This window comes from Vigna umbellata, chromosome 3 (assembly GCF_029865625.1).
Source record: "Vigna umbellata cultivar VRB3 chromosome 3, Vumbellata_1.0, whole genome shotgun sequence".
NCBI classification, from domain to species: domain Eukaryota; kingdom Viridiplantae; phylum Streptophyta; class Magnoliopsida; order Fabales; family Fabaceae; genus Vigna; species Vigna umbellata.
The window spans coordinates 8,414,238-8,430,172 of NC_142167.1; the positions used below are offsets into that span (position 1 = coordinate 8,414,238).

Sequence of the window (15,935 nt, forward strand, 5' to 3'; positions counted from 1 at the left end):
ATGAATGAAGAATATTGGATATTGGCAAGTTTTTTCCACAAGAGGGAATGACTTTTGTGTTCTCAACCAAACAATTATTCTCTCAACACCAATAACTTGGTCAAACATTGCTTAAATATGGTATTAGGGTTTTATCTTGACTATGTCTAGAAAATACTTTATTGGAAGATTGCAATAACCAAAAATGAAATTAAAATTATGACATAAAAAATGTGAATATAGAGATTATGTACCACATTCACTTTCATCCTTTAATCATGCCTGACAAAAAGACCTAATTAATCAATAAACTCCAATTGCAAAAAATGAATACTCATGAAAATGGTTTTTAAATTCAGCCATAGAAGATTTGTAAAATGGGTAATTCAATTTTTCATGGATTGAAAGAGAGAGGCTTTCACAATATTATTCTTTGCAAATTTGGCAAAATTTGGATTAGAACTTGTAGGCACAACAATATATTATATTATCATTATTATACATTTTATTATCATATTTTTATTTTCATATATCCCACTAATCCATTAAATACACAATGATACTGTATAAAAAGAAGTATACCCAAAAAAGTGATGTGTTTAAAAAGAAGGAAACAATATAAAAAAACACAATTTTACAAGTGGTAACAAAAAATTTGTTTTAATTTTTTGTGCACTTTTCTTTGATAAAGAGAGAAAAAGAAGACGACAAAATCTAGTAACAAAAAAAAATTACATACGCACGAAGCTTATGTCTGAAGAATTCTTTTTTATTTATTTAAATACATCTTAACATATTCATAAAATATGTACAAATAAAAAATAAAATATTGTAATTCAAGATGCGAAATAATTTTGAATGATAAAATCTATCAAATAATAGCAGTTGAGTGATAAAATATATAATCATTTTTTTACGTTGACTCTCTTGTGTGGTTAACGCTGTAACAGCAATTAAGTTATATTAAGACAATGTTTGAATTATTGTTAACTAACATACGTATGTATGTACCACCTCTCAAACAAATTTCCAAATCTCGTAATAAAGTTTCATAATGAGAAAGATAAATCAACATCTCCAACATTTTTATTATAATAACAAAGAATATACAAAAAATAAACAAAAAATAAAAAATAATATGTAAATTCTTATACAAAATATTCTTAGAATGTTTAATTTACAATCTAAAACAACATTATTTTTCTTGTCTTTTTTAATGAATAAAAATGGATCTCTTATTAACACACCTAAACTTAATTTTATTAAAAATAGAAATATAAATAAATGAATACAAGTTTTATTCTTTAAGTTAATTTTATAAAATTGAATTAAATTAAAAATTTTACATTATAATATATTAATTTATTTTAATAAAATTTATCAAACATATACAGTATTTATTATCAAATTGCTCATAAATATCTATTTCTCAACATAAAAAAGTTATATACACATAGCTTCTGAATCAGTATTAGTACACTAAGTTAAACTTAAAATTCTACTTTTTTTTTTACTGTTTAAGTAATTAATACTTTAAAAAATATTATGCATAGCTAAACTCTAAATGCTATGTTGAAATATAACTGAAAGTAATGAATGACTGGCCCCATTTCATTCTAGAACAGTACATGTTAGACGTATTTTTCTTCTACTTTTGTTCAACTCATTCATAGTCAAAGTCTTTTTTTTGTCAAATTATTAGTTATTCAGTTCTTAGAAAATAAGAGTGAAGAACACGTAGAAACAGAGGCAAACTTTAACTTTATAAATCTACAAAATCTATGCCAATAAACAGCATTTCAAAATCTAATAATTATTACTTTGTTACATCACACACACACGCACACTTGAGAATTGCAATCTTTGGTAGCAAACTGTTTCATCATGAGTTATGACAGACACTGGTTTAGTTTCATGTTTGGTTTATTTCTGTCATGTGCTGTGAATGTTCTGCTTGCTCAAAATTTGCCATACAAAGCTGTGAATCTAGGAAACTGGTTGGTTGCAGAGGGGTGGATGCAAGAACCGTCTCTCTTTGATGGAATTATCAACAAAGATCTCTTGGTATAATTTTAATTTATGATCCCACAGAAGAACCCCATCATGTTCTTTCCTAGATCATTCTGCATAAAAAATCTTAAAGTTTGCAAATTAAGAGAAAAAGTTGAATGATATCAGATCATGGTACCCTTTTTCTTTTTGTTTAATCTTTGAGGTAATGGAAGAGTTTTTGATATTTCAGGATGGAACTCAGGTGCAACTGAAGTCCACAAAGTTTAACAAGTATCTGGCTTCTGAAGGTGGAGGTGGAGCTGATGTTGTAGCCAACCGTGATTCAGCTTCTGGTTGGGAAACGTTCAAGGTAGATTTTCGACTTCAACTTCATCAGGATTCATCACAATCTTTTGATGTGCATTAGGAATCACATTCACTTGTTCTATGCAGCTGTGGAGGGTGAGTGACTCATCCTTCAACTTGAGAGTGTTCAACAAGAAATTTGTGGGGCTGGAAAATCATGAGGGTGGAAACAAAATTGTAGCAGTTTCAGACTCACCCAGCACACCAGAAACATTTGAGATTGCAAGGGATCTTAATGACCCTTTCAGAATCAGAATCAAAGCATCAAATGGCAAGTTTCTACAGGTACATGTTACTCATTGCAAATACACTGACAAGTAATTCTTAATATTTGGAAACCTTAAAAATTGTGCATTTTTGTATGTTAAGGTTCAATCCGAGACATCAGTGACTGCAGATTATGAAGGCACAAATTGGGATGAAAAAGATCCATCAGTGTTTCGTATGAATATTGTACCAGACACCACTTTACAAGGGGAGTACCAACTCACTAATGGTTATGGTCCTGACAGAGCTCCTCAAGTCATGAGGGTGAGAAATTTTGAATCTTTTGATAACAAATCATCATGAACATGCCTCAATTCATGAACTGTTAGCATTCCAAAAGACTATATTTTCATTCTTACGGAACTCAAGCTGTGTAATCTGGTGTTGTAGGACCACTGGAGCACATACATAACTGAAGATGATTTCAGATTCATGTCAGAAAAGGGCTTAAATGCAGTGAGAATACCTGTTGGGTGGTGGATAGCTAAAGATCCAAACCCCCCTAAGCCTTTTGTCGGAGGATCATTAGCAGCATTGGACAATGCTTTCATTTGGGCACAGTAAGTCTGCCAGTTTAATGTTGTAACAGATAAAATATGAAGCATTTAATTCAGCTTCGATCCACACCAGTTTTTCATCACTTACCAATAATCCAGTCTTCATGACTTGCAGAAACCATGGAATGAAAGTGATCATAGACTTACATGCAGCTGAAGGTTCACAGAATGGCAATGACCACAGTGCCTCAAGAGATGGATATACAGAATGGGGAGAATCATACATACCAAACACAGTTCAAGTCATAGAATTCTTAGCAGAAAGGTTCTTTTTTTATACTTTTTAAACACCCAATCANATTTTATATTTTTTTAACCTCTTATTTGACTGAGTTTCTGATTTATAGGTCCTATTTTTTTCTATATTAACGAGATACAACATTGTCTACCACTAATAATAAATTTTATATAGGATAAAAAACATGATAAATTAATATGTAAAAATATAAAAAAAGTTTAGTAAAAATCGTTTAGTTATTCTTTAGTCTCTCTTTTCATTAAAAAATGTATAGTTGGTCCTTTTTTTTAGTGAATTTGAACTTATTTTTTTAAATTAATGCAATTTGGTTATAGTAGTTTGTAAAAAGTTAATGTAATTTGGTATTTTTGGTTAAATTTTTTGAAATCGATAAATGATTTTCTATCAATATTAACATTCATGTTATTTTCACGAACAAAACAAATTATTTTTATTAATAATTTTAATTTTTATGAAAAATCCTATCCATTTCAAAAAATTAATGAAAAAGACTAAATTGTATTAATTTTTCACAAATAAATATCAATTTATATCAATTTTTACAAATCAAAATCAAACTAAGAGTTACTGAGGATCATCTTACAATTTTTGAACAAAAACAAGAATTGAATGACTAATTAAACCTAAAAAAAAATATGTTCATAATAATTGACAAAATAAGTTATTCCTATAGTTTCCTTATTAAGTATTTGTTTTATTTACCTTAAAAATATTTATTATTTTACAAATATACTTACTCAAATTAATACGGACATTTCTTCCTGCACCCCTCTTTTTTCTTCTTATACACTCTATCTTTTAAAATCACACTTTTGTCCTTAGTGCATTAAAAACACTAATTTGATTCTTTCTCCCATCTTCTCCTTTCGCTGATCCTATATCCTTGCACCCATCTTCACCTTTCATATCCCAAGGAAACAAAAACACGCAAAACGTAGAAGAAAGAATGAGGAGTGTCCCCTGATTCTGTTCTGCGTGCAGAACAAAAAGATGGAGAATTTGTAGAAATTTATAAAATTCGTTTTAACCCAAACAGGAAATCAAAACTAATTGAATAAAAAAAGAAGGGAGGGTTTCGTGGGAGCTTTCAATGTTTTGAAAGATGAAGATGGTAATGTGGTTCTCTATGTGTGTTAAAATGGAGGGTGTGAAAAGAAGAAGAGGACGAAGGTTGTTGATGATGGTATAGGAGAAAGATAAGGGTAAATTTTAAAAGTTAGGGGTGCAAGAATAACAAATTGGGGTGCAGGAAGAAACAATCTTGTTGATACTATTTCTAAATTTTATGAAGTTTTTCACCAAATTAATTAGTTATTAAATTGTTCTCTTCCATTCAATTGATGTTAAAATTGTTTAAAAGTGTCATATATTAAAATCTAAATTTGTTACATTTGTCAAATTTTAAGACATTTTCTATTTTAGAGCATCTTTTATTTTAACATACGTGACACCTTGATAGTTGAATATAACCCAAATTCTGTTATGTAACAAACTCATATTTTAACACATTGATATTAATAACAATTTAATAAAAAAAATTTACATTGATATTGTTCCGTACAAAATATGGACCGAGCGGTTATTGAATAAGGCCGATCGGTCTATCCGCCATTGGTCAACCTGGTCAAATGGTTTGGGCCGTAATTGGGACTACAACGCTAATAAGCTACTTCAAATGGTAATTGGACCAACGCTTAAGTGGTTACTGGGCCAATAGTTTAGTGGATGATAAAATAATTAAAGATATCTGGTTAAAGATATTTGATAAACCAAATACAAAATATTTGGTTGAAGATATTGATAAAACCGTTTATGAGTAACTAACTGGATCTCTAAGTATAGTTGTTTTTATTTGATCTATGAAACACTTATAAATAAATTAACAGGGCCAAAAGCCAGGTACGTTCCACCTACGCATTATTCACTCTCCACTACTCTCAAATACTCAAACAATGATAATCATTTACTAAATATTCAACCAAGAGCCGAGGCTCTTCAACAAAACGCCTAACTTGAGCGTCAGAGTGTCAGAGTGCCTTTTGCAGGTACATCCCCCTCCTGGAGCACGAAGGCAACCGATCAGTCAAAGACCAATGTGACCGAACAGTCCAGACTAAAGAAAGGCGAGCGGCTCAGGCAATCCAAGCGTTCGAAGGCGAGGAAGACACGTCAGAACAGGTTAGTTTCTCGGTCCCGTAAAATCCTATTGAAACATTTTATCGCCCACCGTGGGGTCAGGGGCATCCCTTATAACCACAAGGAACTAGACAAGGATACAGTCTCACCATCAACGTCAACAACCTTCTACGACTTTACAGATAATTCTTTTGATATAGATTCATTTTATTATTTAATTTAAATATCTTAATTCAATATTATAATATTGTTCAAGATTTATTAATGCACTCACCACTTAGCCAAATTTGGCATCAAGTGTTCAACCATGCAACAGCTTGACCATTCGGCCTCATTAACTTTTAGTCATCCGGCTTCACAATGCAGGTGACAGGACCATGCAGACCAATCGTCTAAGAGGAGGGCAAAAACCGAGCGGTGATAAAAGTTCTAAACGAACTGTCACTCTCGTCAGCAAAACCCAGGGGCGTTATGTGAAAAACACTTGGTTCAAGTCGAGCGGTGATAAAAGTTCTAAACGAACTATCACTCTCGTCAGCAAAACCCATGGGCGTTATGTGAAAAACACCTGGTTCAAACTGAGCGGTGATAAAATTTCTAAATGAACTGTCACTCTCGTAAACAAAACCTAGGAGCGTTATGTGAAAAACACCTGGTCCAAACCGAGCGGTGATGAAAGTTCTAAACGAACTGTCAGTCGTAAACAAAACCTAGGGGCGTTATGTGAAAATCACCTGGTCCAAACCGAGTAGTGATAAAAGTTCTAAACGAACTGTCACTCTCATAAACATAACCCAGGGACGTTATGTGAAAAACACCTGGTCCAAACTGAGCTGTGGGAAACGTTCTAAATGAACGCTCACTCTCGTCCAAGCCAAACGGTAAAGCCCGTTCCCTAGGAAGAACTCCTAGGTCAAAGTCAAAACAAAGAGGTAAAGCCCTCTTGCTAGGAAGTTCTCCAAGAACTCCTAGCGCAAAGTCGAACGGTAAAGCACGTTCTCTAGGAAGAACTCCTACGTCAAAGCTGAACGGTCATTCACACCACAATCACTCAAAAACCCTAGATGGTAGGAGCGAGTGAGACGATCATTATTGATCATTTGCAACCGAACGGTCTTAATTACATGGTATAAGCATCTACTTTCTTTTGCTTCTAATTCAATTATTTTTCCTCCTTGGTACAAGTAAAGAGCAAATACAGCCTCCTAGGAAGCCGAACGGTAAAGCTCGTTCTCTAGGAAGAACTCATACGTCAAAGCCGAACGGTCATTCATACCACAATCACTCAGCAACCCTGGATGGTAGGAGTGAGTGGGACAATCATTATGGACCATTCGCAACCGAACGGTCTTGATTACATGGTATAACCATCTACTTTCTTTTGCTTCTAATTCAATTATTTTTCCTCCTTGGTACAGGTAAACAACAAATACAACCTCCCTCAAACTCATAAGTCCTATAGTTAATCAAGGCTAAAGCCGACCAATTACACTCGGACTTGGGGGCATGATGTACCTTATGAAATATGGACCGAGCGATTATTGAATAAGGTCGATTGGTCTATCCGCCATTGGTCAGCCTGGTCAAATGGTTTGGGCTGTAATTGGGCCTACAACGCTAATAAGCTACTTGAAATGGTAATTGGGTCAGCGCTTAAGTGGTTACTGGGCCAATAGTCCAGTGGATGATAAAATAATTAAAGATATCTGGTTAAAGATATTTGATAAACCAAATAGAAAATATTTGGTTGAAGATATTGATAAAGCCGTTTATGGGTAACTAACCGGATCTCCAGGTAAGGTTGTTTTTATTTGATCTATGAAACACTTATAAATACATTGACAGGGCTAAAAGCCAGCTACGTTGCACGTACGCATTATTCACTCTCCACTACTCTTAAATACTTAAACAATGATAATCATTCACTAAATATTCAACCAAGAGCTGAGGCTCTTCAACAACACGCCTAACTTTTCTTAAGATTTTGGCGCCAAATAGGTGTATGCATTAACTCCCAAAATTCGTATTTCATAATCGGATATGAAAATCTAATGAATAAAAGATCGGATATCAAAATTCAATTACCTTTATTGGATAATAATCGAATTTTGAGATCCGATTTTTTACCTCTCGCATTTCCATATTCAAAGCATAATTTTTTTCTCTTTCACATTTCCTTATCCGACAGAGGATACATGTTTTCTTAAGGTTTGTTTATTTTTAATGTTTAGATGTATTATATTATTTTAAAATCTAAAAGTTTATTAAATTATTTTAAAATGTTTAATTATATTATTTACAAATGTTTAATTAGATAATTTTAAAATGTTTAATTATGTCAGACCTAGGAAAAACCCCACCCAACCCCACCTGTCTAATCTCATTAAAAACGCACCCAAAACCCCTCTGAGCGGACGCCAGGTGTCAACCAGCGAAGTTTCGAAAATCAGATAGTGGAAGGCAGGTGTCAGCAGGAGAGCGGACGTCCGTTTGGATGGGGGAAAACAAAAGTGATTTTCTGAAAACTCGTACCCACTCTCTTCTGCATGCACCTTCTCCTTTCCAAACTCTGACTTTCCATTTCTCCTTCTTCTCTCTAGAAAACCCTCCCTTCTCTCTACGTTAACTCACATTTTCTCTGCTCCGATCAACGTTCAGGCACCATGGAAGCATTCCTGGTGTCCCAAGCTTCATCTTGAACCGAACAAGTTTCAAGTTTGAGCTGGTAAGTTTTCTCCCTTAGTCGTTCGTTCTTTTGTTTCATGCAAAACCAAGTTCTGGTTGCATGCAGGGGTGTAGTCTAAGTTATTTGGATGTTGTTGGTTTAGTTGGAAGAGCAAAGTGATCGTTGAGGGTAGAAAGTTGTAGTCGGGCAAACCAAGAACCTACATTTAGGACTTTCAATCACGTATCCAGGTAAGGGGAGCTTATTAATTTAATTTATTGACTATATGATGCATGAATGTTCGCTGTTTTGATTTTTATGATAAATGAAGGTGATATGTTATGATGCATGAAACGTATGAGATTTCTGTGATTTGGTGATATAAGATATGATTAATTGAATATGGTATGAATATAAATGTGTGAGACTATATGTTAAGAACTAAAACATAATAATATTGATTCTGATAAGAAATTTCCCTTACGAGTGTATACGTACGTTACTGAACAGTCCTCGACCGTTCGGTTTCCTAGTAAAATTGAATTGGTAGTGGATTCTTTCATTTGGGAAGGATTCTAGTTGAGGACGAACGTCCGCACTTCGGAGTACTGTGTATGAGCGTTCGGCCAAACACAGTTGGGCATTACCGTTCGGTTATAGATCTAAGAATATAAGTGATTGTATATTTTGTTGTTCGTAAGCACTACTTCAATAGTATCTTACTATATTTATCAAAACGTTTATTATAAGTTCATTAGTGCTCGGTCTTACACCAAGCGCTCATGCTGAGTAGTGCTTGGTCGTACACCAGGTACTCGTCCTATCACTTTAAGCTAAATTTCTTGATATGAGCGTTCTTTCAGGCCCTTTAGGGTTCGCTCACTGTAGTGACCAGTATTAAACTCAAATAAACAAAGTATTCACAAACGTTTGGTTTCTTCATATAAGACAATTCTAAGTCTTATCTTTCGTGTCTTGAAATATTCCTATTCATTGATTTCATCCTAGAGTCTACGTCTTTGGTTTGTTCTCTTTACGTTCTGAGTGAATTATCAAGAGTCTGTTTATTTAAATTGACTCAACTTGAAATGGACGTTCGCCCCATTTTCCTTGGAATCTATTACTATACTCACTATCTTTTCTTATTATTCGATGTCAACCCTTGGTCTTAATCCATTCTCAAATTTGGAGATCTCTCAGTCTCGTTCTATGTGTTCGGCCTAGTTTTACATTCGGTTTGAACGTTCGTTAATTGTAATCCTTATGAATCTTTGAACGAGGTGATTAAATGAGATATGTATTAGTGAGCGATGAAGAAAATGTGATATTGAAATGTTATGGTTTATGGACGAGCGCTTCGGGGAGGAACGACTCATGTATGAATATTGGAATTGGTAAAGTATGACTGTGACCATGCTAATGCTGGCTGTTCATCCTGATGTTTCGTGGGTACTCGTCCTCACGTAGAGGAGGGTAGGTCATGTGTGGAAACGACAGGAGGTCCCGTCCTTAGGGGTACTTTGGATGAATAGGACTAACCTTGGGTGGTAGCTGATGAGAGTATTCCAATTACTACATCACCCGGGTGCACGAACGCCTGTAGCTACACAGAGTTCATACAGTCCGGACGGTCGGTCTAGTGATAGGCGTTGAAATGATAATTATGTTGAAATGTTCTTGTGTTGGATTGTTTAACGTATATGTTGAATCATGAATTAAATTACATAAGCTTACCCTGTGTTTTCCTTGTGTTGTCTGGTCTTGTACGTTCGTGTTGTCGTTGCAATGATCATCCGTGTGGATGTGAGCAGAAGGAGACGCGCTACTAGAAGAGGCGCTGGAAGAAGGAAATTTGGAGGAAGAGAATCTCGTAGAAGTTGAAGTTAAGGCCGAACCGTAGAACGTTCGGTTAGTAGTATAGTTTAGTTAGTTCCAGGTGTTGTTCGATCACGTTTTCTTTTGGTACGAATGACCGTTCGGTAAACCCTTTTGTAAACCGTTCGGTCTAGTCTTGTCTATTTTGTGCAGTTAAGTTTTTAGCTCTATGTAAGGCCGTTCGGCCAAGTTTGTACGCTTGATTAGTGTAAGACTGAACTGATATATTACTAATTGTAATTATTTCTAATGTATGGTTTATTACTGTATTTTTTGGATGTTACAAATTATATTATTTATAATGTAAAAGTTTGTTTTTTTAAAATGTCATATTATATTTTTTTTTAAATTTAAAAGTTTGATTATTTTGAATGTAAAGTTTATTAGATTATTTTAAAATGTTTTATTATATTATTTTTAAATGTTTAATTAGATAATTTGTCCGAATTTATTTAATTTATTTAAAAAATATTTTTTTAAAAAATTAATATGAAAAATTTAAAATATTTTTTAGGTAGTGTTAATTATTTTTATTTTAGTGTTTTTTTAAGTATATTAGATTATTTATATAATTTTAATTTATTGTATTAGTTTATGATTTTATAATTTAATTATAAATTATTAATTTATTCTATAATATAATATTTGTATAGGTTTATTAGAATATTTTTAATTTTTTTTATTATATTATTTCTAAATGTTTAATTAGATAATTTGTATGAGTTTATTTAATTTATTAAAAAAATAAATTTATTTAAAATTGGTAAATTTATTTAAAATTGATATGAAAATTTCAAAATATTTTTTCGGTAGTCTTAAGTATTATTATTTTGGATTTTTTTAAGTATATCTGATTATTTATAAATATTTAATTTATTGTATTAGTTTGTGATTTTATAATTTAATTATAAATGATTAATTATTCTATTAGTTTTTATTTTATTTAATTTAATTTTTTTATAAAATAAATTGTATGACATTTTTTAATTTATTAAAAATAAATTGGTATTTAAAATTGATATGATAAATTTAAATAATATTTTAAGTAGTTTTAAGTTTATTAAAAAACTATAAAAAGTTAGACTATACAACCAAAAGAAGCTGGTATGAGGATTTATCTGGAGAAAGATGGAGAAAATGAAGGAGGGGAAAAAGCTAGAGAAAGCAAAGAGAGACTTCCAAGAGATGTTCTCCCTACACCTCTAAGAATTCTTCTTGCACCTCTAAATTTACCATATTATCCTTCTGAATGTTGCACAATTTACAAAAAGAATGAAAGAATCTTTTACTGAGATTATTTTTCAAAAATTAAAAGCCAAACCTTACACCCCAAAACCCATTCTCAGTCGTGTCTCAAATTTTCCCCTCCACCTTCAACTCCTACACTCGCTCTCTTGCTTTGTTGCTGCTTTGTGTCTCTCTTCTTCTCTCGTCGCTTTGTGTCTCCCTTCTTGTGTCGCTACACCTCTTTGTGTCTCAGTCGCGCTCTGCATTGAGGTTGGTGCTTTCGAACTACAACAAAATCATAACTGACATTCGAAATGTGATGGACCCTTAATCGACGTTTGAATGCGGATAAGGGTCGCCAGCGTTCGAACACCGATTAAGGTTCAGTCGTACTTCAAACTACGATGACCCTTAACCAGCGTTTGAACGTCGATGACCCCTTAACTGCAGTTCGAACGTCGGTTAAGGGTGTTCCAATGTTTTAACCTCAAACATACTCTTGAGATCCGAAACAGAAATAAAAGTACAAGAAAAAATTTCTAAGAAGGAGAAAACTAAATCAAAGAATCTGGTCAAATATTCTTTTCGTTTTATTAAAAATTAACGGCATTTTATAGGAGGGCATTATGGGTATTTAAGAAAATTTTGGAGGTTAGGATGAAACCCTTGGAGGTGAGTAGGGATGGAAAAAAAATCTGCGGACACGACTATCTGCGGGTAAAATTCACGATGGATAGTTACTATCCACGGATATTTACTATCTGAGGGTAACGGATAGCGAGTATTTTAACACCCGCTTCTAAATGGGTCAGGTACGGGTAGTATACTACCCGACCCGCGACTATCCGTTACCCGCAAAAAATAATAAAAAAGTTAATTTATATATTTTTTAATTAAATTTAATTAAAAATAAAATAAAATAATCTTTTATTAGGTTAAATTTAATTAAAATTAAATTTTAATTTATATTATATTAATATATTTTTTGTAATTTTATTTAAATTTTATTTTTAAAATGTAGAAAATATTTTTTTTGCGGCTATCCACGGGTTTTAAAATACCCACGGGTATTTTGAAAACGGATACCCACGCGGGTAGCGGGTCGAGTAGCGGATACAATTTTATCTAGCGGGTTGGGTTGCGGGTAGGCAGTATCTATGCCCGACCGGACCCGTTGCCATCCTTAGAGGTGAGGGTGAAACACCAAAATTTTGATGAGGTGGTTGATGGGTCTATGATTCTATTTTGTCATCCTTGCTATTTATCGTTGAATAATTGAAAAAAAAATTCAAAACAACTAGTAGTTATGACTTGATGTTGATTTTCAAAAAATCGTGTTTATATTAGTGTTGTCAAAATGGGCCACCCGACCCGACCTTGGGTTGGCTCATAGTTGGTCACTTAATGAGCCAACCCAACTCGGCTCATTTATTAGCGAGCCAGAAAAATTTGAACTTGGCCCGAACCATCACAGGTTGGTGGGTAAACGGGTTGGCTCACTCGCTCATTTATTTACAATTCTTTTAAAAAAAAAATTACAAACTTTCTGTAATTAAAATCTAAAGAAATTTCACTCCCAAAAAATGATGTTAAATTGAAGAAAATTCAAAATAATAATAAAAAGTACAATACAATGCAAATGTCATTGTCGTAACTAGAATTGCAACGGGACGACGAACCAAAAAAAGACGGGTTTGGAAAAGATATTTTGGAGTCGCCACCATAGTTTATTGTGGAAAACTATGAAAAAACCATAAAGAAAGACACGATCTATGAAAACGAGATTCTAGGTTCGGGAGTCGTTACGCGTAGCGAAGGTATTAGCACCCTACAACGCCTGCCCGAAGGCAGTACCCTTAATTAAATACGCGATTGTGATGTAGTTTTCAAAATGTTTAATTGTCCCAAAAAAAGACACTCTAAAGGAACAAAATATATTTTTTAGTTTTTTGGGCCCGACAATGATTGACCTTGCTTCTAGGTATTCTCATTTAAAATGAGAAATCAGGGTTACATAGTTCTTTTTAACTCCAGATAATCTTTATTTACCAATCCGGACGAAATTATGTATTGACAGTCATCCAAAAACAAACACAAAAAATATACAAATAAGTTTCTTATATTCATCATTTTTTGTGTTCCTTATCCATTTACAATATTAGAATCTTGAATGGATAAATCCACAATATTTTTCTCTCTTGAATCATCTTCTTCTTTGTCCCCATCTACAATTCAATAAAAAAAAGTGTTAATTCATAGTACTAATAATAATGCTACCTATTAATTCAAAACCATGTAACCAATTTTAAGTTGAAATGAGCGCCTCAACATTCTATGGAAGAATGGAGGAACGATATTTGGTTAACACACAAGAACCAAGACTAAAGGCAGACTTACTAGCAACTATTGTGATTGGAATGCTAAGAATGTCACAAGCCATCTTAGATAAGTTTGGATATCGATCTTGACGATCCCTCCAATAACTTAATACATCCAACTTATCAAAAAATTTTGGATTAAGATTCCCTTCATCTAAATAAAGGTTCAATTTAGGCCTTCCAATGTCATTAACATGTTGGCTCAAATAATCCACATATTCCTAAAACATCATGAAACATATTTAATATGTCATTCATCATAAGTAAAAAATAAAATAAAATAAGTTGAGAACTAAAAACTTACATCAAAAGCATCCATCACCGGCTCATCATTAGTAAAAGAAGGTTGTTGTGTTGGAAGGGAAACTTGAGAACTTGAAGTGTTTGACTCAATTGAATTTAATTTGACATATTCTTCAAACAACTTATACATGTTATCCTTTAAAAATTTAATCTTTTCTTCACAAGTAAAAGGATTAATCTTTCTATTGCTCACTCAAATTTTATGCAACACCTCATTGGCACTAGCATTGTCTAATGTGATAGAAAAAAATCTTCCTATCTATTTCCCAATCAAGCAACAAAGCAAAATTTTTTTGTGCCAAATCATGACCAGTATGTTGAGATTCCATTTTACAAAAGGCAATAAACCTACTATTCAAGTTCCAATCAGCGTCAACAAAATGAGCAATCAAACAGATAAACCCTTCTTGATTTATTGAAGTCCAACAATCAGATGTTAAACAAATTCTATGAGATTTATGCATTGCAAGTTTGACCCTCTCTTTGTGTTCATGAAATTTCTTTGAAATATTAGAAACAATTGTATTCCTACTTGGAACTTTTACATTTGGATTTAGATATACAAGTAATTCTTTAATCCACTTATATTCAACAAAATTATATGGAAGCCCATGTTGAATAATAGCCATTGAAATAAGGTCATTTACAACTTTATGGTCAATTTCCCTAGATCTTAATTTCCTAGCATGATCAATTACCATTTTCTCCACATTATTGTATTTTAATTTCTTTAGGATCAAACACTTTGACAAATGATGCAACATTGATGAGGTCCCTATTTTTGATCCATGAGCAACATACTCTACACCACATCCATTGCACTTTGCCTTTTCTTTACCATCTTTAATACCAATTTTCGTAAAATGATCCTAAACTTTTGAAGTACTTATCCTAGGTCTCTTACTTTCTCTACCCAAATCCTTATGATACGTTGTTGTTGAAGCTATCAAATTAATATTACTTTTCAAGGCAACTTCAATATTGCCAAGTCAGTAGTCAAGAAAGTAGATATGGTTAAAGCAACTGTGAGTCGTCTCCCAACAAATACAGGATTGCTTTTCAATATTTGAATCTTATGAATGCTATGCAATGCTCAAGAATGACAGTAAGAAACTATACTAATGGAATTAATGTTTGAAGAACAAAGAAGAAACTTAGAAATAATTATGATGAAATAGGCTAATTCCACTACTTTTCCAAGATAGATTCATCATTGGTTATCCACAAATAATTCTTCAATTGATTATTGTTCAAGTTTCAAACAAATTAAAGTACATTCTTAATTAATTTGAGGGCGATCAAAGAAAGATGGTACTTTGAGATTTTGTACTGACTACAAGGCATTGAATGTTGTCACAATCAAAGACAGATTTCCTATCCCAACTGTGGAGGATCTACTCGATGAATTATTTGGTGCTAAATTCTTCTCTAAGTTGGATCTTTGATCAGGCTATCACCAAATCTTGGTCCATCCTGTTGACAGATTCAAAACTACCTTTAAAACCCATCAAGGTCACTATGAATGGCTTGTCATGCCATTTGGATTAACAAATGCACCAACAACTTTTCAAGCTCTCATGAATGACATATTCCAAGGCTTTCTAAGGAAATTTGTATTGATTTTTTTTATGACATTCTCGTATATAGCCCTTCTTGGTCTGCTCATCTTGGTCACTTGAAAACAGTTTTGCACATCTTGAAAGAAAACCAATTATATGCCAAATTATCCAAATGCTCTTTTGGTCTCTCTCAAGTGGATTGCTTAGGCCACATTAGCAAGGTTCAAGCTGTTTTATAGTGGCCATGCCCTCAAAACACAAAACAATTGAGAGGATTCCTTGGTCTAACAAGCTATTACAAACGCTTTATAAAAGAGTATGCTACAATAGCTCACCCTTTGATAAATCTCCTTAAAAAGGATAATTTTCAAT

At 33.0% G+C, this 15,935-nt stretch overlaps 2 protein-coding genes across 2 annotated transcripts; one reads left to right on the forward strand and one right to left on the reverse strand.

Annotated features, from left to right (window-relative positions):
* Nucleotides 1-1,702: 1,702 nt before the first annotated feature.
* Nucleotides 1,703-8,401, forward strand: LOC148201562 (glucan 1,3-beta-glucosidase-like). The gene is made up of 8 exons (XM_088109432.1): nt 1,703-2,043; nt 2,222-2,341; nt 2,425-2,622; nt 2,707-2,868; nt 2,995-3,164; nt 3,277-3,426; nt 8,215-8,281; nt 8,348-8,401. The coding sequence occupies exons 1-8, from the start codon at nt 1,864-1,866 to the stop codon at nt 8,399-8,401; spliced, it is 1,101 nt and encodes a 366-aa protein (XP_087965558.1). The 5' UTR covers nt 1,703-1,863.
* Nucleotides 8,402-13,465: 5,064 nt separating this feature from the next.
* On the reverse strand, nt 13,466-14,705 carry LOC148201563 (uncharacterized). Its single transcript, XM_088109433.1, is given in 4 exon segments — nt 13,466-13,548; nt 13,601-13,922; nt 14,006-14,196; nt 14,315-14,705. Coding segments are annotated over 4 exon segments (987 nt in total).
* Nucleotides 14,706-15,935: the final 1,230 nt, after the last annotated feature.

What these genes read in the sequence shown, in the direction of transcription:
- LOC148201562 (XM_088109432.1), top strand. Translation starts at nt 1,864, where the DNA reads ATGAGTTATGACAGACACTGGTTTAGTTTCATGTTTGGTTTATTTCTG. An exon ending in GAGCTCCTCAAGTCATGAGG is followed by an intron (nt 2,869 to 2,994) that starts GTGAGAAATTTT and finishes CTGGTGTTGTAG; the next exon opens with GACCACTGGAGCACATACAT. An exon ending in CAAGTTTCAAGTTTGAGCTG is followed by an intron (nt 8,282 to 8,347) that starts GTAAGTTTTCTC and finishes GGTTGCATGCAG; the next exon opens with GGGTGTAGTCTAAGTTATTT.